Genomic DNA, 26,997 nt, shown 5'->3' with positions numbered 1-26,997 from the left:
TTCACCAGTTGTGTCACGTGTGTGCTGTGAAACTTGCATTGCCTAAACGGTTGCACACCAATTTAGCGCAAAGTAGTCCGTTTATATTATTAACAACATGCATGATCTGGACTACGTTTCAGAGACGGCATAAAACCCTGCTAAATATGAGCCCAGAACATATACAATTAAAGGTGGATATCATTCTACAGATGTACAACATCTCAGCTCCCAAAGCAGCCGGTTTATGTAAAGTGCTGTACATGCTATGACCATTCAAAGGAGTGAAAAAGAGGCATGCCCAGGAAAGGCGTCTTTGGGGGATTAGGTGGAAAAAAACGGCTTTTCTACTTTATTCAAATAAAGAAGCTTAATGTCTCCCACGTGAGCGCTTAGACTGTAGATAATGCCACCTGGAAGCGTTGACTTATTGTGTTCAAGGACATTCCTGGGATTTATGATTTTTCAGCTCGCGGCGACAATGGAGCCTTCATGGCGAGTAACGCAATTTCATCTTCAAGCGCATGGAAACCCCGCCGGCTTGTCCCGAATCATAGATTTTCTTTGTTTTAGTCATTCCTCGAAAACCCTCGCTATTCAGCACACCCCGATGGGCTGATTTTTTAATGCAGCACTGCACTGCATAATTTATCACCAGAACCGAAGGGTGGGGTTTTATAAAGTTGTTTATGACAGGAGACATTTTTTTCAAACCGTGATCGGTGCACAACGGATATGCTTATCTTCTGTCCAAGTGCAATTGGAGATATTGTAGATTCTTTGTGTTTCTACTATAAACCATATGATTCCCCTCATTCCAGAGCAGACCCCAGTTACACAGAAAGCATGTGACTTACAAACTACGACAGCCGTTATCCCTAGCTTTGTGTAATGTGTTTAATTAATTCCGGTGAGCCCAAATGCATGCCAGCCTGTGTTCCCTTTGCATGCTGGGTAGTGTAGAGGCTGTTGAAGAGACTCAATGCAGAACGGAACCACGGAATGCCGCAGAACACGTGATGATCATTCATTACACCCTACCCGACAGGCCACGCGGGTCAGATAAAAAACTGAATAACGCTAAGAAAATAAATGAGGCTTAATTCACAATGTGACTGAGGGGCTCAGGCAAGCTATGAGATCCTCCGTATAATTGGCCGCGATGGCGACGGCGCTCAGCACAGAGGGGCTTTAGCATAGCACGCACAACCTGCTGTTGAAAGAGCACGGGGATCACAATGCCTTGGAACGGGCTTACTTACGAAGCAACTAGCGGCAACCGCGGCGATTAGTGGCGAGCGCTCTCCGTGGTCTGGGGCTTTTGCTGGTCTCCACTGGGGTGCTGAACGGACAGCGGTTTCTGTAACTCGGAACACGGAAGAAGCCCTCTCCGCTCGCACAATGTACATTAAAAGTCGTTACACAAAGTTTAGTACAATGCGCACCACGCTGAACCGGCACCAAACACATATACAGTGAACAAAAATCGATGCTGGCTGTTGTAAAGTAAAACCATTGAACCGTTGTCCGACTCTACCTAGTATTTTTGTACCAATACGGTTAATGTCACACGTGCTCCCCACCGCATTCCTTGCGCAATTACGACACACAGTTGAGCACCATCGGATAGTCTGCAGTCAAAACAGGCAGAGTTTCAAAGTTTACTTCGAAGTTGTGCAGACTCGAAGATTTAATTTGTCATGTTATGGATGAGCTGTCTGCCATCAGACGAGGCCTACTATATAAACAAAAATAGCCGAAAACAGCTTCTCAGCGAGACATCAATAGCCGTTAATATTTAATTTGCCCCTGTGACAATGCCTTTACCATGTACTGTAACAAATCTTTAGCCATTGAGCTGAAGATAAATAGCATATAGAGAGGCCCAATAAAATGTTTCACGTATAGCCAACATTTTTTTTTTCCAATTACGGCTCCTTCCAGATCCCTAAAGATTTTTGCATTTGGGGTTTAGAGGCGACAGCAATTTGTCATAGCTTTTTCAGTTTGAGAGTGTTTCACAAAACTTCTAATTCCTTTATTCTAAGATTAATAAGGACTGCTGTGGAGTTTTGTTTGAGCAGTTTAGGATATTGTCTTCTCTTGGTGAAATGATGCAGTTTTCATTTATATAATGTACAAGGCGAGATGATATATTAACCTTTGAATAAAGGTATATTAGTTTAATTTGACGTAAGTAAAACTGTGATAGATGAAAAACACATAAACATATATTTTACTTTAACTGTCTTATGTCAGAAAGTGTGCATTCTGCACCCTCCTCTACGGATGCTGCTGTTCTTAGATTTCATTTTTTTTCACTTTTCCTCAAAAAACAGAAAATAAATAAAATCTTTCAATAAATTGTGACCAGTATACTCCTATAATGTTTTGGCACTCTTTATAAACATAATTATAATGCAATTTAAGGCATTTCAGATTTCAGAAATAAAAGGCAAGGGTCATACGGATCATTTTCAGACAAGCATTTCAAAGTTTTCAGCACAGATCATAGAGTCATAAAAAACAACAACTACAGAAATCATTTTCCTCTTTTATTCACTTACATTTTCCAGTGTTAAAGCAACAAGAAAACAATTAGAATGTCCTTTGGTGGAATCGTTTTACACTTGAGCTTATATTCATACTTATTCTCTTTGATGCCAGCTCTTTGCTAATAAGGAGGGGTCTACACAACCAAACAAGAAGCAAAATAAAACACTTCTTCATCATTCTCCATAGTTGGGTCAAATACATCAAGTGGTTGGCTTGGTTCACAAAAGGGCAATTGCCGGAAAATATGAAACGAAAAATAAACATTCATGACATATAATTAGGTATTGGAACTGATTTGTTCTTATTATAATTTGTTTTTCTTTGTCATGAAAATAATGTTTTTGTACAAAATTAAATAGAATTATCTTTAATATGTGGGCTCCTCTTATCTTTTGATGTTAGCACACGTGTCCTCAAGGACACCATGGTAACATATGCGAAAGTACTAGTGGCTTGGCTGGCTCTTCTGGGGCAATGGCTGTTACAAGTGCGTCACTGACAATGGACGAAAAAATCTTTCAACCAACGAGGGATACAGAGGAACGTTCACAAAAGCACAGGTCGGAGGGAGGGAGGAGAGGAGGGGAAGATGAGGGCAGAAAGGGAGAGGTGCGTAAAGAAGCAGTGGCAGGTCTAAGGAGGCCGGACATCCTTGTGTCGGCAGTTCGCCGACGGCACTCAGTTTTCCTGCTGTCATGCCGCGTCAGTCCAGCCGGGGCGGCAATCTAGCTCCAATGTGGCCACCGAACATGGACTCTGAAGGCCGAAGAAGTCTGTGACCTCCAGGTCCCCGACCAGGGGTTTAGTGTCCGACACCGCGAGGTTTCTGGCCCGTCAGATGGCTGACTTTGCGAAGTGTTCAGTTAATGATTTAAACCGATCAGATTGTTTATTTTTTTTCCCTTCAATGTCAACACAATGTCCACTTCCATTTCCTTGGCTCTTCCACGTACCCATCAGCCCTTGGCCCCATGTCCTGGGGTGGACCACCCATGAGTCCCGTGCTGGGGGGGGGAGAGGCTGAGGGGGCGTAATCTCCTCCCTCTCCTCAGAGCGCCCCCTGGAGGAGGGCGAGGAGAGAGGCAGTGAGCAGTGGCAGTGGGGTGGGCATGGGGACGGGGAATAGGGCATCGCCAGCTGACTTGGCGCCGGGGCAGCCGCCGGGGGCGCCCTCGCAGCGTGGCTTCTCACACAGCAGCCCGGTGAAGCCGGCGGGACACTGACAGCGCTGGTTGTTGTGGCACACGCCGCCATTCTGGCAACGCATCATCAGGCTGTCACACACTCGGGCTGCGGGAGGGTTCAGAGCAGAGAGTGAGAACCTGACCCCTTCTGGCACCGGCACATTACACCCATATTACAACCCACCATGGCACTATACAAATCCAACAATGGAACTACATTTCAATGATGCACTAATGATTCAGTATCTATGCGGCTAATGGCTTTACACTATTGAATGCACTGAGAAGTTGCTCTGGATAAATTTGCCTGCCAAAAGAAATACATTTAAAACATATTTAAATATACAATGTAGTAACCCCGTCTTCGGGCAGAATGGTAGCCATCATACGAGTATCCAGGACCCCAAAATCCATTGTTGTTGTTACAAAAACAAAAACACTTGATGACACTTGCTCGGACACTGATAAATTTTTAATACAGACTTAGCTAGCCAGATTGCTCACATGATAGTTAGACAACTGATTAAGTGGTTGAAATGGAAAAGGAATCGTGGCCAAAAAACGTGCCACTCCTATGGAAAAGAACAAGGACCCATGGCATGGCAGAGCACTGTTTGGTCACCATTACAACCAATTTGGGGTTCCAGGACATTCACATCACTGCTATGTATTACCCTCAGTAGTATGATTCATTCGGTGGCTGCTCTATAGGCCCAACAAAACACCCTGGAATTCATACTGAAATACATACACACAAACCTTTGCAAGGTTCAGTGAGACATACACATTCATTAATGACTACAGTAAAGTACTGATATTTTAATAGAACACCCCAAGGTGCCCTTAAAAAAGTGTACTAAAGGCACACACACAGCAGACTCAGTAAAAACTGAATGCTAACAGTGTTGGTGGAACAGAGGAGAGAAAAACAGCTGATGCGAAAGATGCAAATGATTACAGAGGCTGGCTGGATAAACAAGCAGATACTTTTCCCTTGTTCTGAAATCCCCAGGTGGATATGCCTATTTTATTTACTGTACCTTTACTTTGCAGAATTGCTGTGTGTGTGTGTGTGTGTGTGTGTGTGTGTGTGTGTGTGTGTGTGTGTGACCTGTCTTGAGTCAGAGCTACTGTGTTCACACCTTTAGTTCCTCCTTTGAAATCATTGCATCAGTATATGCCATTGTTTGTTTTGAGTCTGTTGTACATAGGCCATCGTCATCTTAAAACAACATTCAACAATGCAGCCATTCAGCCAGAGCTTTCTCCCACAAAATATCTTCACATCACAGGGACTGTTCACTCGATTCCAATAACTACTTTACAATAAAAAACTAGTTTGATATAGGAAATGACCCCAGACTAACCAGTCAGTGATACAAAATGGCATCATAGGTAGGCCATTGTAAATACATGAATAACAGGCAAGTGCTGACAAGCAAATGGAGCCCTATCTGCGCTGTGGATTTATTATTGCACCCTGTGGCTGATGTTCTTGGTCCTAGTGGGACGAAACTTAAAGGGAAGATGTAGAGGTATCAGAGCAAAATTAAATAAAGCCAATAAAAGAATCAATGCCATTTCTGCACTAAATGTGATGACAGCTGTCTTTGTCTCATTTTAGACTGGAGAGAGGAGAGAGGACAGGACTTGCAAGAGGAGATCTAACAGTAGATTCCTAGGCTGGGACTCAGTCTAACAAAACGGCAGCCTGACATTAGCTTAAAGTTAAATTTAAGCACATTTGACTTGTTTTTGTTAGTGCTAAAGTTGTGGAGTTGGTGGAGATTTGGGGAAATTCTCTAATCTGAAGATCAAGCTGCAATGTGGTTAAATTGAATTCTGGCCCAATGAGAGGGACAGGTAAGCGTAATACCGTGATTAAGCCCACTTTGCATCATGAGGTTGTGCAAGTCCTCTGCCAGGCGTAGCCAAAACGTACAACACGCTTGTGAATCGCTTGCCATGCGCCACAATCGTTAACGCATGGGCCGATTAATGGACAGCTCAGTCTCCCGGCAGCAGAAAGTAACAAATGGACTTATGACAACACTTCGCCAAAACAAAACTTTCCTGCAAAATGCTAAGCAATGGGCTACGTGCACTGCTGTAATTAATTTGTCTGTCTGGACCAAGCGATTGATTGCAGACTGATGCTTTCGCTGGAGGAAGTGAGATGCCTCAGCTTTCATCATTCTTTTTTTAACGTCCAAAACATTTTGGTACCATTAGTTATGCATGTCTTCCTCCGCTCGGTATAAATCATGTGGACACATTACAGCATGTGATAAATCAAGGGACCGTTCGGAAATTCCCCATACAATGGAATTTTTCTCCTGACAGATAGTTTTTTATTAGTTCACAACTGGGCCAATAAACAGTTTATTTAGTGGGACAAAGACCCCGGGCCATTGTTATTCCCCTTGGAAGCAAGCTGTTGAGCAAACTGTGGGCACACAGAATGAACTGCAAACAGGACTAATGAATCAAAGGGATATTATAAGTGTTAAAATACACACCCAAAAACAAAAACACAATCACACGATCCCACAAGCCTACATCCAGGAATAAACAGGTAGAACACATTTGTACCTAGTGGCTCAAGAAGCTTGCGTTTTGCATGTTACCCATCCATACAGCCAAACATTTAGTGAAGTGATTCACAACAGGGATACAGAAGCTGTAGCACCACCTGGGATTTGAACATGTGATCCTAACCCCTCATCCTGATCTGGTGCAGCCAATGTGCTGAGCCGTTGCCCTTGTGCAGTTTATTTGTGGAATGGGCTTGGAAATCTGGGTCTGAGCTGCCGTCAGAATCGTGCACACAACAAGTTATGAACATTTACTTATGATTGCAACCATGCAAAGACCTTGCAATGCTATTTTCAGTTTACATCGGGGTGGGGGGAGGGGAGGGGAGGGGAGGGGTGGAGGGGGGAGTTGTTGTCCGCACCCTTTCTGAGGACGTTGAACATAATTCCAGCCCCCATGGCAGCAGTTGTTTAGGAAAACAAAGCAGTGAAGCCGCACTTCCTCTGTTTGCTTCCCCTGACAAAGCACTCCCTATTGGTTGGCAGTTTCCAAATGCAAATCAGCACATGCATGCCGCTCCATTATTTGTCTAAACACACCAGGCACTCAGTCTGCCCTCAGCAGGAATATGTTAAAACCCTGGTTTGGGATGTGATTACAGGTCACCTGCCTTTTTGTTATCATGACAGTTGCTCCACAGAAAATCCAATGACTGGCATTAAAGAAACAGCCTGTGTTGAACGTGACAAAGAGGTATTCCTATTCAACAGTGGTCATTTCAATTTCATTTTAAAGATTGGACTTGTGGTGAAATCTAGCCACAGAGAAAATGGGAACATTTCAATACCCTCAGCAACCCATTTAAAACTGCTCAGTGATAGGCCAGTGAAATCAAAACTGCTCCCAGACCCATGCCGTTTATCAAATGCAAATCTCATTTGTCAGTTCTTACAACTCCACTGCTGTGCTTTTTGCAACAAAGGGATTTGCAGGAGTTTTTGTCAATGTTGCTGTGATACAAAAATTGCAAAATATGCCTCACTTGTGGCACATTCAACATTCAGAACACTGACTGACTCAACTGATAACACTGACGGGATACACAAATAGGTTGTCAGGTTATTTTTTTGCACCTTTTTGAATTTTCTTTACCCAAGGACGTTCAGGTTCCTTGGTATATTGCCCATGGTCAAATCACTTGTCAATTCAAAAAAGACCCCAATTGGGCTTAGACAAGCATTCCTGATGAGTTAAAAAGCAATTATGCACAGCACACTGCGGTGTAACATCTGAATGCAGGCATCTGAAAGCCCGCAGCCAGACAGCTCTTCCCTACGGTTCATTTTGGAACAAAACTACCAAAGGTGTTCTCCAGGACAGAACATGGTGTTTCAAAGTCCCATCTGCTGGGAATGGCTCATCTGTTTCAACTAACAAGGACAGCATCGAAAGTGAAATTAATGCAATTTTAGTACAAATGTAATAGCCACTTATCCTCTCCTGATACCAACTGAAAAGAGCTTTACTTTCAGATTATGAATACATCAGTTTCCACTCTGTCAGTTCTGAACTGTTTTTACATTTTATATCAACAAAACATCAGTATAGTATTGGTTATATCTCTTTGCCCTGTCATGGCCTTATTCTTGGGCAAAAAGGTTATGAAAGTGAAGCTGAAGTGTACACCATAACTTGAAGCCACCAAATATTGAAAGAATTGCTGAAACTGGGTTTATTGTATAGCTGGGCATTTGATTTTTATTGGGCTATCAAGGAACAATAATGGAATTTAATGTGGAATTTGATGGAATCCAATCTAACACATTCAAAACCATCAACAGCCCCTGCCACAAAAACCAATTGTGAAATCTATTAGGCTCATTTATTTATTTATTTTACAAGGAACAATATTTGTCAAGAAATGAGTAGAAATGTGGTATCTGATGAGAGATTTCACTTTTTAATTGCATTTTCCTATCTGCATACAGATTAATTTCTTTGAGCACATTGCAAAAACTAAGCACACTGCTGAACAGCAGTCAGCCCCTCTTTCTCAGTCTATAGCAAAGTGACAAGGGTGTCGCAGGAACACGTGTGACAATACTGCTAATTGTTCAACAAAACACATCTCATTTTAATCATGTAAAATAATCCGCGAGGAGAAATCCTACATTTTGCGTTTTGCAAAATGGGAATTGTCTTTCATTTCATTTGAAAATAATGTTAAAACAATTTTATGTTCGAGCAATCCATTTTGTCTTCATTTAAAAATTAAAAACAAAACAACCTTTTGAACGTTTTTTTTTTTGTTAAAAGATAGAAGGTTATTTGTGTCAACTCTTACCCCACATTTACATCCATAAAATTGGGCATGTATATCTATAACAAAAATACATAGAACATAAAACATATCCAAGGAAATGTGAGTAAAAAGTCAGGAAGTCCAACCAGGTAAGGTTGACATTTAATTATGACATCACATGTTTGGCCTTGTTTCTAATTATTATAATTTTGACCTTAAGAATTCTTGATATCAATAATTCAAGTATTACAGTGTCTTGAAATAAGACATTCCTTTCCATAATGGTAATGAGTGTGGTAACATGCATTTGTGAACAATCATATTTTTTGCTGCAGTTACGACTGCTGTCTAAATCTTCCTTTGAATCTACTCTTAGAAAGAGAACGATTGGAACAAGAAGAATGTCTCTTCCAGTCTGGACTTCCAGACACTCTCACACCATGTGCAACCCAAATGCATGGATGACTTGACTCATTACAGTGTTGTTATAGACTTGCCACCTCTTACTCCAAAGCAGGTCTCAGCCGAAACTGTTATGTCTTAAGAAAACTACACCTCATAACAAAAAAAGTATATTTTTATTAAAATTATCTTCTTGTTATGACTCCAACATATGTTGCCCATTTCCAGGGAGGAATGCATGACCTTTTCTTCACATCCATCTAAACAGTCTTTTATTTACTGAAACAATTCTTGCAAGTTTGTAGAACACATTTCCTTTCCATCTTCTACATTACACAAGGCGTTTCACAAGATCTGATATTAGATGGACATGACCAGTCTAGCCCTGCAGTTGCATCAGCTATTTTTTTTTCCTCTTTCTTCCCAAAACTCATTTTGTTTTAGTATTCCCTGCAAACCAAACCCGTCTTGTCCTGGCTCCAGTGGTGGTCGACAGAACTCCTCCTGGGCCTTTCAGCTGGATTCTGGCTACAGGGCAGTAACGCATTGTCATCGGGCAAAGCAGGAGAAAATTGAGGTTAACGGAGCTCATGAATATTTTGCCTGCGCCGTTCATTGTTAACCCCCCACCCCCCCAGCCGATGATGAGCTAGAGTAGTTTTGAAAGCAATAAATCGTCTACATGATTACAGTAGAGACGTGCGCGTTGGTTCGTCCGAGGCGTTCCTTTTACGAGAGATTGATTTGCTGTTTGAATTGACTGTGGACGGGATGCGAATGCTGAACATGGGGTGAGATCTTCAGAAAAAGTGTGAGCCAGACATCAGGTGGATTGCCTGTGTCAGCCGCCACACAAATGGTACATTATTAGGAACAGCGTTTCTTTTGTTACCATCCTGTTGTGTGCTCTTCAGATTTTTTAAATTAAATGTGTCTTCCTTGAGAATCCAGATGTTCTTCTAATCCAGCACACTAGAAATCTACACGTCAGACAGTCCAGTGGCATTAAACGAGCCTTGAACAGGCCTCAGAAGTTAACCCTCTAATTGTCATTTGTCATGCACAGCATGTCGATTTGATAAAGGGTTCTTCTTGGTGTTATATCTGCAAGTTACCATTTATTCTTTATATCTGACGGGAGTGGGGACTTTGATAGTTTTCTGGGAAAAGTAAAAAAGTTTTTGGAAAAACGAACCCCTCGGATCATATCAAGGCGGACATAATGCATGTGCAGCAAGTAAAAGGCCCTCACGAGGCAAGTTCTCACCACGCTTTGCATGGTGTTTCAGTTTCTCTGAGGGGCGCTCAGCACACCCTTTAATCCATCGGCAGCCTGCCTCAGACACACTCATGTGACCTCAGGGCTCAGAAGTGTGCTCACTACAGAGCTGCTGGCCTCCTACCTAACATCATCCCGAGCTTCTGAAACTCGGGTGTCCCTTCTGAAGCATCGGGACTTACAAAGTAAGGGGTTTTGAGGACTGTGTTTTTCAGGAGTGAATGCACTAGACCGGACTGTTACTTCCTCACCACACCCTTGATACTGCCAAGAGGCAATTCAGATCCATCCAAAAGGTCCGATGAGGAGATATGGGAGATTGGCATGGGCTTGTGGTAAGCACAGTAAGACATGGGTCTGTTCGCAGGGGAAAAAAGTCTCTGCATTCGATTCTGCTTCTGTACACGAAAAACAATGGTACAGCTTGCAGGAAACCAGCTTATAATTGGCGTGCTGTACGTCAAATTTCAGGCATCTTTATATAGATACTGAATGAAAGGGAAACACATAGGGAACATTAACAAAGGTCCATATTTAAATCCCACCACAGACACACAACAATCAACAATTAATTACAGGCAACAGGGAGTACACTGGTAAAAAAAAAACCTCCTGCAGTGATAACTGTCTGTCATAAAATTCACGCTAATGAAAACGTAAAAAAGCTTAAAAAATGCTTTTAAAAAAGCAATAAAAAAGTAAATTTCTCCAACCTTAAATATTAAAACAGCAGTTTGATGAAAAAAAATGAAAAGAGAAACAGTCAGCTAACAGATGTAGCATTTAAATGAAAAAGCTGTTTGTTTGGTGGTGGGGGTGGAGCGGAGTTAAGAATTGCTCATTCGGCAGAGGAGGAAAGGGAGAGGGAGCCACGGTAAGCTGCCAGGGAAGGGTCTACTTACATTTGCAGCCATTGTTCCACATATATCCCGGAAGACACTTATGGCACTTAGCCCCTGTCGCTCCCTCCTTACACTTACACCATCCTGTGCCGTTACAGCGATCGCTGTGTGATCCCATGGGATTACAATCACAGTCTGTAGAAACAAGACACGCGCACACACTCACACACAGCCCATACACACCGGGGACTCATTTGGAGGTTAGCCATTTAAACGGCGCTCATAAATAATGTCTGATCCTGTTTTTTTCTCTTTTAAAGAATCTTGTCTGTACAAACAAGATCTGATATTTTATTTATGCAGATGATCAAAATTAATCAAAGCACGGACATGTTTGTTTTACTGAAAACAGCTTATATTCCAAATGGACCGAGACATGCTTATCGATGTGATGTGAAAGCTGTTAATTTTTAATGAATACATTAGCGTATGGCATATTACCTAGCAATGCACAGAGAATGTTGTTTGTTTATGCTTATGACTCTCTTGTGAATAAATGCAGTCCCCTTTATTTAGTACAACAAATATTGCATGCAATGGTAACCAAATGTAATTTTCTTTTTTTTATTTTTCATTGATCCACATACATAATTTAGCTTAATTGGAGATCCGTTCTCCATTTCTGTCAGCTCTTTTTTATTGGTGACACAATAATAGACCCATCATACTAGGCTGGTAACAACTTTCTACATGCACTTTAAATGTATCATTTATCATAGTATGGACATAGAAATACAATATTTAAAAGCTGCCAGTGACTCCTATTTTATTCAACATTGCACAGCTAAAGTCATCCTTTAACCATAACTTTTGACAAAAAAATATATAAAAAAGTCAACATTAATTAATATTTATAAAACTTTTGTGCAGAATTTAGAATCAGAGATTTTCCTGCAGTATATTGTTAACAGTTAACTACCCCTCCAATGGCTATAATGCTAATTCTAATCTGTCCACAGTTACCCATCTTCTGATGTCTTTACAGAAACTTAGACTGGTTGGCAGTCAGATGGCAGCAGCATTAGTGAAGCTTTCAAGCCCCTCCTCTTCCCCTTCTCACACCCAGCTCACTAATTGGTGGATTATGTGCAATAAACCAATTGCAGATAACCATTCATATTCTGTCTTTGCATTTCTGCCATCTGCTATAGAATGTGGGAAAGCTCCTAGTATTGTAATTAGTGGTTATGTTTGGATTTAATCCCCACTGAAGCCATAAAGACCATGCATGTCAGCAGCCTTTAACATATAGTGTTTGTCATTATCAATGAAGATATATTAAAAAGACTTAACTTTTTTCCATTTGGAATGCCCAATCCTTTTTCCCTATTTTTCTTCCAGTTTTTGGAATGCCAAATTATGTCATAGAAGCCAACCAATATCTGCAACCCACACTGACAAAATGGGAGTGTTATTCTAAGTTTTAAGCACGTGCCTTCCTCCAAAACACGTAATAGCAACCTCTGCTTCTGTAGGAGTGTGCTTCATTTGTAGCTTTGTGCAGGCAGATTGCGGGCGCCCGACTATCAGGGAGCTGCTAATAAGCTACAGAACAGACATGCCCCTAGCCTGACCTACCCTCCCCTATATATAATATCAGGTGGAACAAGGATAATTTGTTCTGCCCCTATGGAGACCCGGTCTTTGTGGGCAATTGACATGACTGGGATCAAATCTGAGCCATAGGGCTCAGCCTTGTGCTTGAATATTGAGTGCCTTTACAGACTGAGCCACTCAGGAGCCTCATTTCTTGTCTTCTCTATGGCAAAAAATGTCGAGCAAAAATTACACTTGGTTACTAGATTTCATTTTTTGTTCTTCTTTTGTTACATACACACACGCACACACACACATCGGTGGCAAAAATAACACCCTAAAATTCCCAGATAGATTCTGCATTAGCTATGAGCAAAAGTGTGCATGGTTGTGTGCAATGTAATCAAGGATGACGAATGGCGATATGCTATCAGGTGCATGCACATATATTTGCATAATTAGTTAGGTCACTCTATGCCAGCCATCATGAAGTGTTCAGAATTTTTTATAAAGTAGCAATCCTATGCTTGTGAATATGTTATGCATGCTTTATAAAAGCTTCATGAAGACATGTTTAATATCAAGTATGATGTAATCAGGCAGCTGTCAAAAAATTCAGCTCACTCAAACTATCTTAATATGACCTGCAAAGTCAGAGTGTGCTCCTGTGACAGATATTCGGTAATTAATGCACTCGTGTTGCCAGGGCACCGAGACCTATGGAGGAACTTGGTGCAAGTTCTGCCTGCGGTCTGACACTTTCTTAGAGACATATGTGCAGAACAGCACCTTTGTCAGACGGTGTGATTTTAATCTCGGCACTCACGGGAACACTGTGATGGCAGATGTTTCCTCAGGCTAACAGTGGTGTCCCACAGTTCTATCTTTGTTCTCCCAAGAAAAATAGCTGGAGGATTATTTTTTTTAGCGAAAACTTTCTGAATTGTGATTAGGTTTTTTAAGATGCAGCCCAATTTGCATTAAATTTGAACTCCTGCTAAGATCTACCATTTTAATTGGTGTCTGGTGCATGTATCAGTGGTGCATATCAGTGGTGCATATCGACAGTTGCCTGCTTTATAATGAGCGTCGTCTATATATTTAGTTGAGTAAACATTTTGTTGGTTGAAAAAAATCAATGTTCATTTTTCAAGTAAAATTTATTAATCGTAGGCTAATCGTAGGATCTGTAGGCTATGAAGTGCCAACAACAATATGCAATAAAATGAGCATATTTCCATTCTCCTTTATTTATGTGTTCTGTTTCTGTTTGGCTTCCCCTGTGTTAATTCAGTTGTACTGTCCTTCAAATACAGCATTCAGTATTTGAATCTTTGGGAAAAAAAAAGTCCACTGTCACCACTACCTTACATGTCTACACTACAACTGTAATATTACTTTTCCTTGGATGAGGAATGATGACATACAACGAATGGCATGAGGTGCATGGAGATGAGGTCACAAGTGACAAAAGAAAATCAAACATGAAATGCAAAATGGGCCGGAGCGTGCCTGAGGCTGTGGAGGACTGGCTGGGTGGCATTCGGCCAGCTGGTGGGCGGGGGGTGGGCATGGGGTTTGCGGGAGTGTGACTGACCTAGGCAAACATTCTCATCATCCAGCTCTGCCGAGCTGATCCTGTAGAAGCCGAGTCTGCACAGGTGGCAGTGCTGCCCCCTGGTGTTGTGCCTGCGGCCAATGCAGACGTAGCTGCAGCGGGCCTAGTGGCCAAAGCACTCGCAGGCTTGCAAGGGAGAGCAGAGACCAGGTGTGTGTGGGGTACATGCCGGAGTGGCACAGGGTTGAGGACGAGCAAACCAGGTGAGGGGAACGAGGGAACATTGTGTGCATGGCCAAAAAGGAGGGGGTTAGAGGATCGAGTGCCAAGGGATAACTGCGGGTTGGCACATATCCAGGCAATGCTAGTAGGTGCCCAATCACTCTGGACATGTTATGTGATGTTATGCATGTTATGTAATGTTACGTAAATAAAAGGTAGCTTCAAGTGCCCACCAATGGAATGATGAGAGGAGTTCCAGAGCAAGACAAGCAGCGTTTTCTTGCAAAACAAAACAAGATCTAAACAATGAGACAATATCAATGACAACCTTGGCAGACATAAGATCAAACTGTGGTGGTTGTGGCTGGGCTGATTTGTTGATTTGAAATGGATTTAAGTAAATAAGAAGACACAGCTTATGTGGAACTGGAACTTTTACATTTAAAACACTGTGTTTGAGATATTCCATATTCCATAACCAGCCTTAACAATGACTCAGAACCCACTGACTAAGGACAGAAACTAATATGGGATACAGAAACTAATGATCATGCACGAACAAAAGTTTGTGTACCACATACGCTTGCATACAATGAAAAGTCATGATTTTTCACAAGAGACACAGGGTATACAAGTAATGTCTTTACTATTTAAATGAATCATCTCCTAGCCCCTGCAACACCTGTTGCCAGGTGTGTGAACGGCCTCCATTTTCAGATGTACCAGCTCGGAAATGAAATCCAAAAGAACCGCAGCCAGCGCCTAATGCAACATCACATGCGCTTCACATTGCCATATCATTTGTAGAGTTCTACATTCCTCAGCCCGGCACATCCCATTGTCTCTTGGAGAAGTGTTGACAGATGAGCGCACCCAACGTGCTTGGGCAGGGTCCCGCTCCATTGGATATCCGAGCAGGTGTCAGATTGAATCTCGGTTTAAGGCCTAACCAGTGTTTTCCGAAAGCGCGAGCTGCGCCTGGCAATCCCACACCACTTCGACAATTCCCACCAATACATCCTCTATAACACCAGTCACCATGTGTCACTGAGCGAGGCCCTTCATAAAGCCTACATCTCCCTCAGCTTTCAGCTCCACATGAGCCAGACCAGGAGGATTTGTGCTGCTATGTTTTGTGTGTAGATAAAGTCTATTTTTAAATACCTTCATCCCACTTCAACCTGGACTACCTACAGATGATTAATTAGGTCTGGATGGAGTCTTAAAGAGCGCTTGCTGAAAACAAGAAAGAGGCACTGGAGGTTTTTTAAGGGCAGTGTTTTGTAATTCATTGAATTTTTAGATGGTATTTCTTTTACAGATTCGCTGAATTAATCAAAACTACTTTTGACCTGAAAAAAACCAATGTTGTGAATTGACACCAACAGCCACATTCAGTAAATGCGCTTTGCATTTTTGGAAATGAATTTAAGTAATGGTTACTTAAATTCATTACAAAAAAAAGAGAGAGGGAAAAAAAAACACACAGCAACATTTGGTAGTTCGATAGTCCTGGGAATAGAGAAATTGTGCTTTGCAAGAGCAGAAAAATGCAAGACTTGCTTGAATTTGTTACTTAAAGTTTAAGGACAAAACACTCTGCTGTTAGACTCCACCTGGGCCCTGATATAATGCTGATACTGCTTAGCAGTCTTTTTCCCAGTGTGCGGACCACTTGAACATTGGCCTTGACATTTTCAAAATCAGAAAAAAGAAAGAGAGAAAAAATGATTATGAAAACCGTGAGTACAGCATAATTACAACAGGTTTAACCTTTACACTGTCCCAAAGTCCAACCTTCTCCCTGCTACTCCACACGCTGCCCCTAGGAGATAATCCCCAGCCCTTCCTCAAGTCACTCAGCAGCAGAAACTGGCAGGCTCCTGAGATTAACACAGGAAATCCAAGATGCAAGACTGTCACCAGAAGATCAACTCTGCTTTTTTCCATATAGATTTTCAGAATATCGAATAAGAGGATTGTAAAACCTCTGGTTTAAAACCTTTCCATAATAAATTCCATTGTAAAATGTTATTAATGACCTATTCATGTATGAATAAGCCCTTATTACATAAGCAGGGATATCGCAACCACAGGACGACCATGACTGTGAAGCACTTTGGGTTAAGGTGAAACTGCATGATGCAACAGAATATTATTACAAATTCATATGGATAAAGTACCAGTTTAAGGCACATGTATGTGCTCACTAACACATTCATAGATTTATAATAATAAATAATATAAATGTAAATATAACTGATTGTAGACATTTGGAAATTATCTGGTAATAATGTAGATATTTGGTAAACCATTGAGAAACTGAAAAGTCCAAGAGAATGTCTATGTTTTTGTTTTAATGTGAGTCTCAGTAGCAGCCCCCCACCTCATTTCCCCTCCTGACAATAACAGAGGCGTTATGCTGATGATACTCTACATAACATTAGTATACGTCCTTTGAAGTGGTAGTTCACTTGTGCTGAGAAGATGAAAATAGTTCACTCCATTCATTCCAAATAAAATAAAATTTATATAAATATAAAATCTATATTGCACAAAATATTCTGTGATATTTATGTGAGGGGAGTACAATTCAAAAGGAAAGATGCGTATAGTTAAGTAACATGTTACAGTATGGAACATTTCCCAGGGATTGGTTGCTGCCTCCCTCTGTTTCATTCTTAAGTATTGCTTCATTACGAAACATTCATTGATAAGCTATTTGATTAACTGTCCGACTGACAGCGAGGGCAACCTGTGGTCAAAGGTTGTACTTGTGGCAGCTTATGTCAGCTGGTGTGGTTCACCACCATTGCCCCCCCCCCCCCCGCCGTCTTTAGAGCTAGGCTGCATAAAGCCTAACAGGCTTGCTTCCTAAGTCTGTTCACAGACCCATGTGGCAGTGGTTCGGGCCCAGCGCTCGAACAATCCCGCTGTCACCCGCTGTCAACTCCCAGCGAAGTGCCCGCTTGACTGGAACTATGGAAACGCAGGGCAGCCGCACCAGGGATTATTTTAAGATTGTCTGCAATTGATCTGCATACCCTCCCCCCTCTCCCCCACTCCTTTTCCTCCGTAGCGAGAGAGTGGAATCGAAAACCCCCACGAGTGCCATGCTGCCACGGCTAATTAAAATGGAAGGGATGGCCGGGGCGGCATTGAAATTTCCGAAAGCGTTCTTGAAATCCATCTGGTTTCCCAGGGAGAGCTGTGTACCTGCAGCATTGTGCTGTTTGTTGCAAAGACACCTTTATCTGGTGCAACGAGTGGCAGTGACATGAACAAAGGTTTCTTTATTTGCTTTCGCAAGCATCAAAAGCCCCTTCTCTTCGAGGAAAACACACAGTTTTGTCTAGTTTAACATGGTTAAAAAAACTTTTTGCTTTTTTCAATATTTCATTTAACATACAAAATAAAAATCCATCTTTATATCTACCGCTGTTATGCTAAAATTCTTATTGGCATTAGCGTATTAGCAAGGTTCTTGTTCTCATTTCAAGCAGCCTACCTTGATTTCGGTTTGCGACCCCTAGAGATGAAATGTTCGGCCGGACTGCAAGCATTCAGGGGAGAGATGGCGGGTTATTAAAAAGCACTGGCTATCAGACCTTTTAATTTAATTCTGACACACAAATCCGCACGTCTCTGGCTTGAACTGGTCATCATGCTCTTGAACTTGCATGTATGACGACCAAGCCAGAGGTCAGCGACAGCTGGTGCATCCAAAGACCAGGAGAGAGCCCAAGCAGATCTCAGCTATTCGCATCCCAGTGATTGACCTTCATCCCTGCCTTAATACGTTAACCGTGGACACACTAAGTGCTCGAGTAAGGAACCAAAAATGCCCACAAATGCTTCCTTTCTGGTGAAGGAACGATATTGCCTGGCAGCTGAATCCAAAAGTGTTCCACTCTCAGTCCACTGTCACTAAATGGCAGCTCAGGATTCACTGTACTTGAGGTACTGCTAGCTGCGGTTACATCAGAGTTAAATCAATACCATTTCAACTCTCTTTTATTTTATTATTCTTTTGTATTTGATCTGAATGGCAGAAGGTCAGAGCTGAACACAACCTCATCCTCAGCTCTAACTATAACCAATAAGGGCTGAGCAACCATTACCTAAGCTGGGCAGCTAGTTTCTTCACCTTTGAAATTTACTGGCTATGCTCTTTGGTAAACTAAGAAGCCAATACTAAACGACATACACAGCTTTAAAGCTATGTTAAGCGACTCCACACACTCTATTGCACTATTGCACTATTGCAAGTGTGCCGAAAGCAGCTGTGAATCACAGTGGTTCCTTAATCAGAGCACATATCCTTGGCGTTTGTAAAGACACAGAAAAACACTCTTACAGTCACATGCATAGCTGAGATCTGTCATTGTATGTAATTTGACAATTTCATAATTTACCTCATAGTAATCTAAAATGAAATACTTGAGCCAATATGACTTCTGACATGCTTTGCAGCATGTCCAGTACTTTCAATATTAGTTACTGGCTGCCAAAGTGTTATTTGTGGATTTTTCAATATTGCACATATCTTTTTTTTCCAATATGTTAACTATTAGCTTCATCTGGTTTATATTACAGAGCTGAATGTTTCTGGATGAGGAAGAGTAATCACTTGCAACACGGTCTCATTCCCAACTCGCCAAATACTGCAGCTTGGTCAGTGGCCCTACGCTTCATATTATGACGCTCTAGGTATCCCTCTAGCATCAGTTGTGCACATGCAGGGCTGTTCAATAGATATCATCAATGGGATTCCCGAAACATCGGCAATGTAGGAAACTCATTCAAATCAGTTCGTCTGACGTGTTGATGTCATCTTCTGCGATGAGCTCGTTGCTGTGATTTGATCAGACTAATGTTACTAGGTAGGTGAAAGGTAACTTTTTGCTTAAAATTCAGCCACAAATCAAGCATATTGAAAATATAGGTCAAGTGTAACCCAATGAAACGCATTGATTAAAGGTAGTGTCCGCGATTCTGGTGAAATGTGGTTGATATTTGAACTCAACAGCCAATCAAATTCCATCCCTCCCTTCTGTGCTCCTGAAGCAATGTGTTGATTGGCTGGAATTATTTATGGCTTCTATGTTTGTTTCCCATTTACAGAGCCAGGACTTTGTAGGCCTACGAACACCGCAGAGTTTTTTTGAACGCACACACTGATTGGTCAGATAGAGGACCATGAGGAGATTAGCTGAATTTGACAAAAAGTGTATTGGATTACAACTGGATTACACTACCTTTAACTTTAGCCAACAGAATGTGTCTGTTGTCTGTGTGAGAATCTATACATAGCCTAGCTACATTACCGATGTTTCGGGAATCCCATTGATATTATCTATTGAACAGCCCTGCATGTGCAAAACTGACTAGAGGGATACCTAGAGCGTCATAATATGAAGCGTAAGGCCACTGACCAAGCTGCAGTATTTGACGAGTTGGGAATGAGACCGTGTTGTCACTTGAGCGTCCTGAATAGAGGCCATTACTGTATTGCATTATTTTATAATTACATACAATACTGTATTTCCTTTGTGGAAATAGCAGTCCCAAGAAATTGGAGGTGGAGCTTTTAAACATCAAGCCAAATGTAAGCAGCAGAAAAGTCTGCAAAATGGGGACAGCTCCGCCCCTAAGAACACCCTGCCCCAACCACCCCGGACCAACCCACCGATCCAGCCTCAAAAGCATCACTCAGTCTTTGCAGACTGCTTTGCCTTTGACTTGGTCACATGATTGGTGGACAATTTTAAGGAGCAGCAAGCAATCTCTACACTGAAAGTAAAAACATTGCCATGTATGTTTCAGCAATATCCCAAATCCATCTGCTTTATATTAGCATGCTTGCATAAATGCAGGACTACTTATCATTTGATTTTCAGCATATGTAGAAATTACTTTTGTGGAATGCATATTGACAGACATGAAATGTATTCATTCTTTGGGAAATGACTGGAATTATCAAAGTGCACACATACAGATACACACACCTACATTTAGATTCGAGTCCAAAAGCTAACAAAAGTAACATGCTGAGCACTGGTCTATGTTCACAATATATTTGCTTGACATTATTAAACATTGCATAGTAGATAGAAATAAGGGTCTTTGTGAAGGAAAACATATCCTGGATGTGTAAGTAAATATATTCTGTTTTCCCTCATGTTGCAGTATTAGTGTGTTAATTCAGTGCTTAAATTGTTCCATGACATGTACAATGACTGCAGTGCACCACCTGGTTTTTAGTTCAAGCTCCTGTAGTGACAATTTAAGGAAGTACAGCACTGAATCATGATTGAGAGGATGTTATCATAAGATACTGGCTAAGCCTGCAGTTGCCATCTTAACGGGAATCATTCCCAGTCCTTTTTAAGAAAATACAGGAAGGACACATGTCAATGTTTAAAAAGTGACAGCGAGAGGGTATTATTATAACTGAAAATCCACTGACAAAACAGCAGTGTTACTCATTTATTAAAAACAATATGCTATCCGACATCTGTGTCTCTTCCATAAATTTCCTGGAAAACCCAGCAGATGAGGTTTTTACCCAGAATCAAACGAAGCATGAAACCATAGAAGCCTGGCCATTTTCTTCAATCATTAAGTAAATCTCAGTAGCCAAGTTGAATGCGAATGTGTCCTTGGCTTTCTGATGCAATCTCATGCAGCTAGAATGGGTTGCATCAATTTGCTCTAACTGGCTACATGAGCTTCCAATAAAAACAAATAAATTCAATCAATATTTCAGTCAACACTGGATAACAGCATAGAAATCATAGTTTTTTTTCTTTTTCCACAGAATTGCACTTGTAACTGCAAGATCTCTGGACTCAAGAACATCGTTCTGCGTCCTTTTTCCATTCATTTCATCATCTTTCCATGCGTCACCCCCGAAAGTGTACGCTGCTGTGATGTTTCATGTTTTTCTGATTCCAAACTACCATACTATAACATGAGAATACAGAGGTTAAACATGCTGGATCACATGCTGGTTGCATATAGGGGATGTCCTTGACAGCTATCGGATTGCTTGCAAATTTTATAATCTGCTTAAACAGCTAGGCAGACAATGTGCAGGACAATGCATCCTTTCTGAACAAACCAAGATGGAAACAAATAAATAAAAATCTTTAAACCCCCCGATTAAGAGTTTAAAAAGCACACACCACTTAATGATAGGCACCACCTGACATGACTGTGGGATGTTTGATCGGCATTAAAAAAACAAAACAAAAACAAGAAAAAAATCCATGCGGTGTACAAACTCGGGGCAGTCTGCGCATGCAAAACAGCATCTGCAACAAACAGCACCAGGGTCTAAAGATCCAGCTTGTAGAACGCTCATTTCTGAAATCAGTGGGTGGAAGCTTTTCAGCACACAGCACAGCAAGGCTTCATATCGATTTCTGATTGGTTTCTTTCAGTCAGTGATGTCAATGTTTGTGTCTAATAATACAATTAATTAACATGACGTTACATTCTGTAATACTTATTATTTCTGTAATGCAATACTTCTCCTCTGCTACTAAGCCACCACATCTGGGTAAGATGTGTCAAAATGCTATAATTATAGCAGTTCTAAACAGCTAAACAGAAAATCTCCTTCAATGCATTTCCAATCTGACCAATTTGGCATGGATATAACATTGCAATTACAGGTTTCTGAAATGTGTTTTTTGATAATTCTTAGTAACTCATGTGGCAGCCAAATATATCCCAATTTCCATTTTATATACTTGATATGTTGTGTTATAATGTTATGCAATTATATTCTAATATATTATGGAGTTATATTGTATTTGTAAATAATAAACTTTTGTGAAATATATTGCCATGTACTTATGTAATATATTGTTCTTGCTATATTGTAATATATAGTAAGAATAAGTGCTTAACATTGGCCAGCATAATGCAGTGGTTAGTACTCTTGCCTCAATGCTCCCAGGTCATGTGCTTTTTAAAGTGTCAGCTTATTGACAGTTACAATAACCAGAGGCATCAATAATTTGATATTTGACAACTGGTTCCAAGGTAGCTGTGATTAAACTGAAAGGAGAAGATTGGGTATTTAAGACTCTTTTTTACTCTTTCAGTACCTATTTAATTAATCCTTGTCCGTAGCTGCTGTAAAAGCGCATTTCTCCATGCCCCAGGGCATGCTGGGAGGAAGTGAGTGTAGTGAGCTTTACTGTGATTTTTATATTACCGTGACCTTTCCACAACTATGAAATTACATTGCATTATTATGACCCCTTAGAATTAAATTAGATGTGATGTGTCAGTTTTACTGATTCTGGAAGAAGAATCAGAAATGAACATTCGATACAAGTGGACTTTAGAAACATTAGGGCAAAACAAAGCAGGATTTAATTTTGTTATTTTGTCTGGTCTACTTACTAACAGGACCAAGATTATTCGGGAGACCTGAAAGAGAGAGAGGAAATACTTTCAGCTGAAAGAATACACAAGAATACACATTTTACATTAATATAAAGTGATTATTACACCAAGTGAATATAAAGTCACACTGAAATTGAAACAGAATATTTGATTACTTTACTGACATGATTTGCAGAACTGGCAGTGAGTTTTATGGCTCACTATTGATGAAAATAAACTCCCAGATTGAAACAGCTTGAGTAAAAGGAGGGTTTTCTGCATTCAAAACCAGCAGCACTAAATCCAGCCACTAATTGGAAATACATAAAAACAAAGTTTGGCCTCAAAAAACATGGTGCTAGCATGTCAGAAGTCAGAATGTTACTGACAACAGCATTGACATTGTAAAGGGCATGGAAAGTGTTAGTACAATGCTCCCCTTTACTCAAGCAACATCCAGTAGCTTGAGTAAACTGCATAATGCAAACCAAACTACCTGCTGTTCATCTGCAAAGAGAAAAAACTCTGCTGATGGCTCTTTAATCAAAATCAGTATAACAAGTAAATGTTAATTAGAGGGGAACTCTTTCTTTCTAGGCTTCTCCTTACTAAGCTTCCAGCTCCAAGTTGAAGTTGAGGACCAAAGCAATTCACTGCTGCTGTGCTGTAGCTCCTATTGTTGATGACGGGGGCCGAAGTGACCTTTCACCCTCCCAAACTCCAAGTTCCACAATGAGCTCAATCTCCACCCTCCAGTCAATAATACCAGGCAAGAGCATTGTCTCCCGCCAGATGGTGTACATAGACAGTTACCCCTCTCTGTCTGTGAGTTCATGAAACTCACACATGAAATCATATCTTTTCCTACTTCCGCTGAGAAGTAGGAAAATTCTGTGTGTGTGAAATCCGGCATTCGTAATGCCATACGCAAATCATTGGGTTCAACTCACAGAATATCACCTTCTTAGAAGTTGAATGTACAATGACCATTTAGGCTGAACTACTACTTCTTCCTGTGAATACTGTGCAAACTCAGAGACAGATCATTGTAAGGTTGTGCACTATTTGTGGAAATGCCATGTGGAGAGTGTGGATAGAATGATAGTGCAGTCACCCCCCGCTGATCTCTGAAACCATGACCACTGAATGATTGAGCATCCATTGCAATATGCACTACAACATGTTGGAACAAAAAGAGTCAGGATGGAAAAAAGCTTCTTCACTGTGGTGTTGTATGTCTTTGTTAATAGTATAAGCACATTAACCTATGAGTGCAGTGGTGTTACGATGGCATTGTAAGAAATGACACATTTTCAAAACTTACAATTATACGGTGCATGTCAAATTCAAGAAAAAAATAGTACTATACAATGTATTTATTCTAGATGAACTAGCTTAAATACCACTGATAACAAAAGTGTCTTTAACACAGATCCCTTGAGCACAGTCAAATAATAGTCAGTAACAACTCAATTATATAGCAAACAACAAGGAGTGATTTTAATTTTCCAGAGCAATGAAGCTGGTAACAATGAGGTTGCAGAGCTTTCCTCTCTTCTGTATTTAATGCTGCTATCACTGTTTACAAAACTGGAAATAGTGAGTGCAAATCCACAGAAGACAGAGAATATTAATATCATAGATGAAATTCACAGAATCATAATGTATAGGTGCATTTTACACTCGAAAACATATTTCCCAAGTGATTCCCTTCAGCCGCAACTAAGCTGAGCCTGTTTTCTACTACAGATTGCCGGAAAAAAGGAAGAAAATGAATCACTTGGTGTTATTATCAGTGCACCTCTATCCAAATACAATACAGTCATCAGCTCTAAGCCCCTTGATCCATGACAGCGATCGGTTCCCGATTAACAATGATGTACTGTGTGTGTCTAGCTGTGAAGGGATTTTCTGCATGGCTCTGAAAAGAGCCGGAAAGGCGTGGTCTTTGGGCAGGGTCTCAGTGAAGCGCATCAGAGGCTTTCTGAGGGTGAAGGATTCTTGTCATACCCAACCGAGTCTTCTAAGCTCTAAGCGTCAAACAGTGTGATACAGTATTTAAAACTTGGTCACAGTTCAACGTTGACTGATACATGAAAGTGAGAGGGTATCAGCTGACTGAAAAAACAGTCCCACTACTGGATAGTTCGCTTAAGTGATTCACAGGTTTGGAAGTAAAAGCACGAAAGACAGGACGACACTGTGATCCACTCAGTTGGCTGGAAGCCACCCGCTTGACGTTAAAATGCTTTGGCTCGTATTTTTCAAAAATACCAAACTGAACACTTGAGCAGTGTCAAGATTGATCAGGGTACGATTCCCAGGCAGTGGGTTTTAATGCCATTATCCTCCTGGCATGTACTATGTGGCCGGGGCAGCTGCTGGAGATCGCATTTCACTTCATTAGATACAATTGGACTCACTGCCACTTTTGGTTCCCTTCACCTGCCAGTTATCTTCATTAAAGCCCATTAAGGAAATCTAATTATGTGGAATGATATGGGAACTCAGTCCTCTGTTCCTGTTTATCAGGTAATTTGTCGACTTTCTCATTACAATATTATTCATTTCTTTAGCATACCCATTTATCAGTGGTAATTTATATAGTACACTTATAGTAGGCCTATATAACCATAGTATATAGTATATAGTACATTTTTCATTTTTCACATTTTTCATATCATCCAAACATGCTTGAGGGTGCAAGACCAAAGCCCTTCATTGGATTTGAACCTGCAAATCTCTAGCTGTAATTTAGTTTCCAGTTTCCTAAACCGTTCCCTCAACTGCTGCCAGCATAGTTACCTTTGCATAATAATAGAAGGTTTAAGAAGAAATTTATGCAGTTTGGATTTGTTTTAGGTTTAAGTCCAATACTTATAAGTCGTAAGATTTAAACTGATGGAAAAGAGTGAAGCCTGGACTATCTAAACAGCTTGCTTCCATGTGGTTATACTACTGATCCTTTAAATCAAATTAATATTAGGAAACAGCAATTTCACATTACATTACAGTTGTTTATCCAAAGTAACATAACTCTGGATAAGTAGCATAGCTTACAGTATTTCCACATTATCCATTTATGGAGCTGAATATTTACTGAACCAATTATAATTAAGTTGCTCGCCCAAGGCTACATCAGCGGTGTCCCAGGAGGAAATCGAACTTGCAATTGTTGGGGTACAAGTGCTGCTCCCGACCACTACGGCACACTGCTGCCCGCTGTTACCTTCTGCTACCCAATGTTATCATTTCATGGTTTCAGACCACATTTTAACATGCCTTTATTATATTCTGCCAGACATGAAGGCACAGTTTCCTTTCAATTAATATAAAATGAGTATTTTGTGTTGAGGATGTGTGCACGAACCTGAAACTACCAGTTGTGAGTCCCTAAGTGGGACCTCCCAGTGGTTGACAAAAAATGCGATTAACCCCACCTCAGCTGGGGGAAGAAGGACCCTTGTGTGTGAGAGTGGGTGGAATGCGGTTTGTTGCTATTGGCGTCCTAGTTCTTGTCATGCCCTTGTCATCTGTCGTTGGCGTTGCAGGCTATGTGGCCCTTTTGTTTCGGTCACAATTACTGGGAACACCTGGCAGCCTCGTTCTTAGCCCTTATCCAAGTGCAGCGTGACCTTCACAAGGTCACTTAGCGGCTCTGCTCGCATCTAGCCCTGCTGTCCACAAAACTGCCTATAACACCGCGTCTGCACCTCGGGCAAAGTTGGCGATTACATCGCTGGCTTTTCCCCATCCTTAAGCTACCCATTATCCCATTTCACACAGAGACAGTGACAACTGCCAGCAACAAGATTTGGGAAGATTTGGAGGAGTCTGTGATCCCACGGTGGCGACGCGCATTATAAATAGCATTTGACGCAACGTGGGCCCCGCAACGCTCACCTTAACCTGAATACTAACTGGCTTCCATCAGCTGCCTGGAGCTGGGATGAGCGGATGGGGCTGGGAACAGATTAGCGCCGTTCAGTAGGTGTTCAAGTGGGAACGCTTGCATCAGATACACAGCAAAGCCTCCCAGATTGCAACTGACGCAGAGTGGAAACATCCAGAGATGTGGGAAAAAAACAAATATTTGAGAGAGAGATTACTGTAGAAAACAGACAGCTGTGAGAGCAGAAAAG

At 41.1% G+C, this 26,997-nt stretch overlaps 1 protein-coding gene across 2 annotated transcripts in view; it reads right to left on the bottom strand.

Annotated features, from left to right (window-relative positions):
* Positions 1–3,565: 3,565 nt before the first annotated feature.
* The window catches only part of LOC118795651 (netrin-G1), a 78,423-nt gene continuing 54,991 nt past the window's right edge, over positions 3,566–26,997 (bottom strand). The window contains exons 4-6 of one of the 2 annotated variants that reach the window (XM_036554286.1): positions 22,874–22,900; positions 17,964–18,008; positions 3,566–3,825 (exon numbers count right to left, since the gene is read on the bottom strand). In XM_036554286.1, coding sequence (XP_036410179.1) covers positions 3,584–3,825; positions 17,964–18,008; positions 22,874–22,900 — 314 coding nt within the window. In that variant the 3' untranslated portion in view covers positions 3,566–3,583. The remainder of the gene's footprint in view (positions 3,826–17,963; positions 18,009–22,873; positions 22,901–26,997) is intronic. The other variant, XM_036554287.1, reaches the window with a different exon arrangement.

Source organism: Megalops cyprinoides, chromosome 20 (assembly GCF_013368585.1).
Source record: "Megalops cyprinoides isolate fMegCyp1 chromosome 20, fMegCyp1.pri, whole genome shotgun sequence".
NCBI lineage: Eukaryota > Metazoa > Chordata > Actinopteri > Elopiformes > Megalopidae > Megalops > Megalops cyprinoides.
The sequence above is the reverse complement of the archived record's forward strand: the minus strand, read 5'-3'. Positions and strand labels throughout refer to the sequence as shown.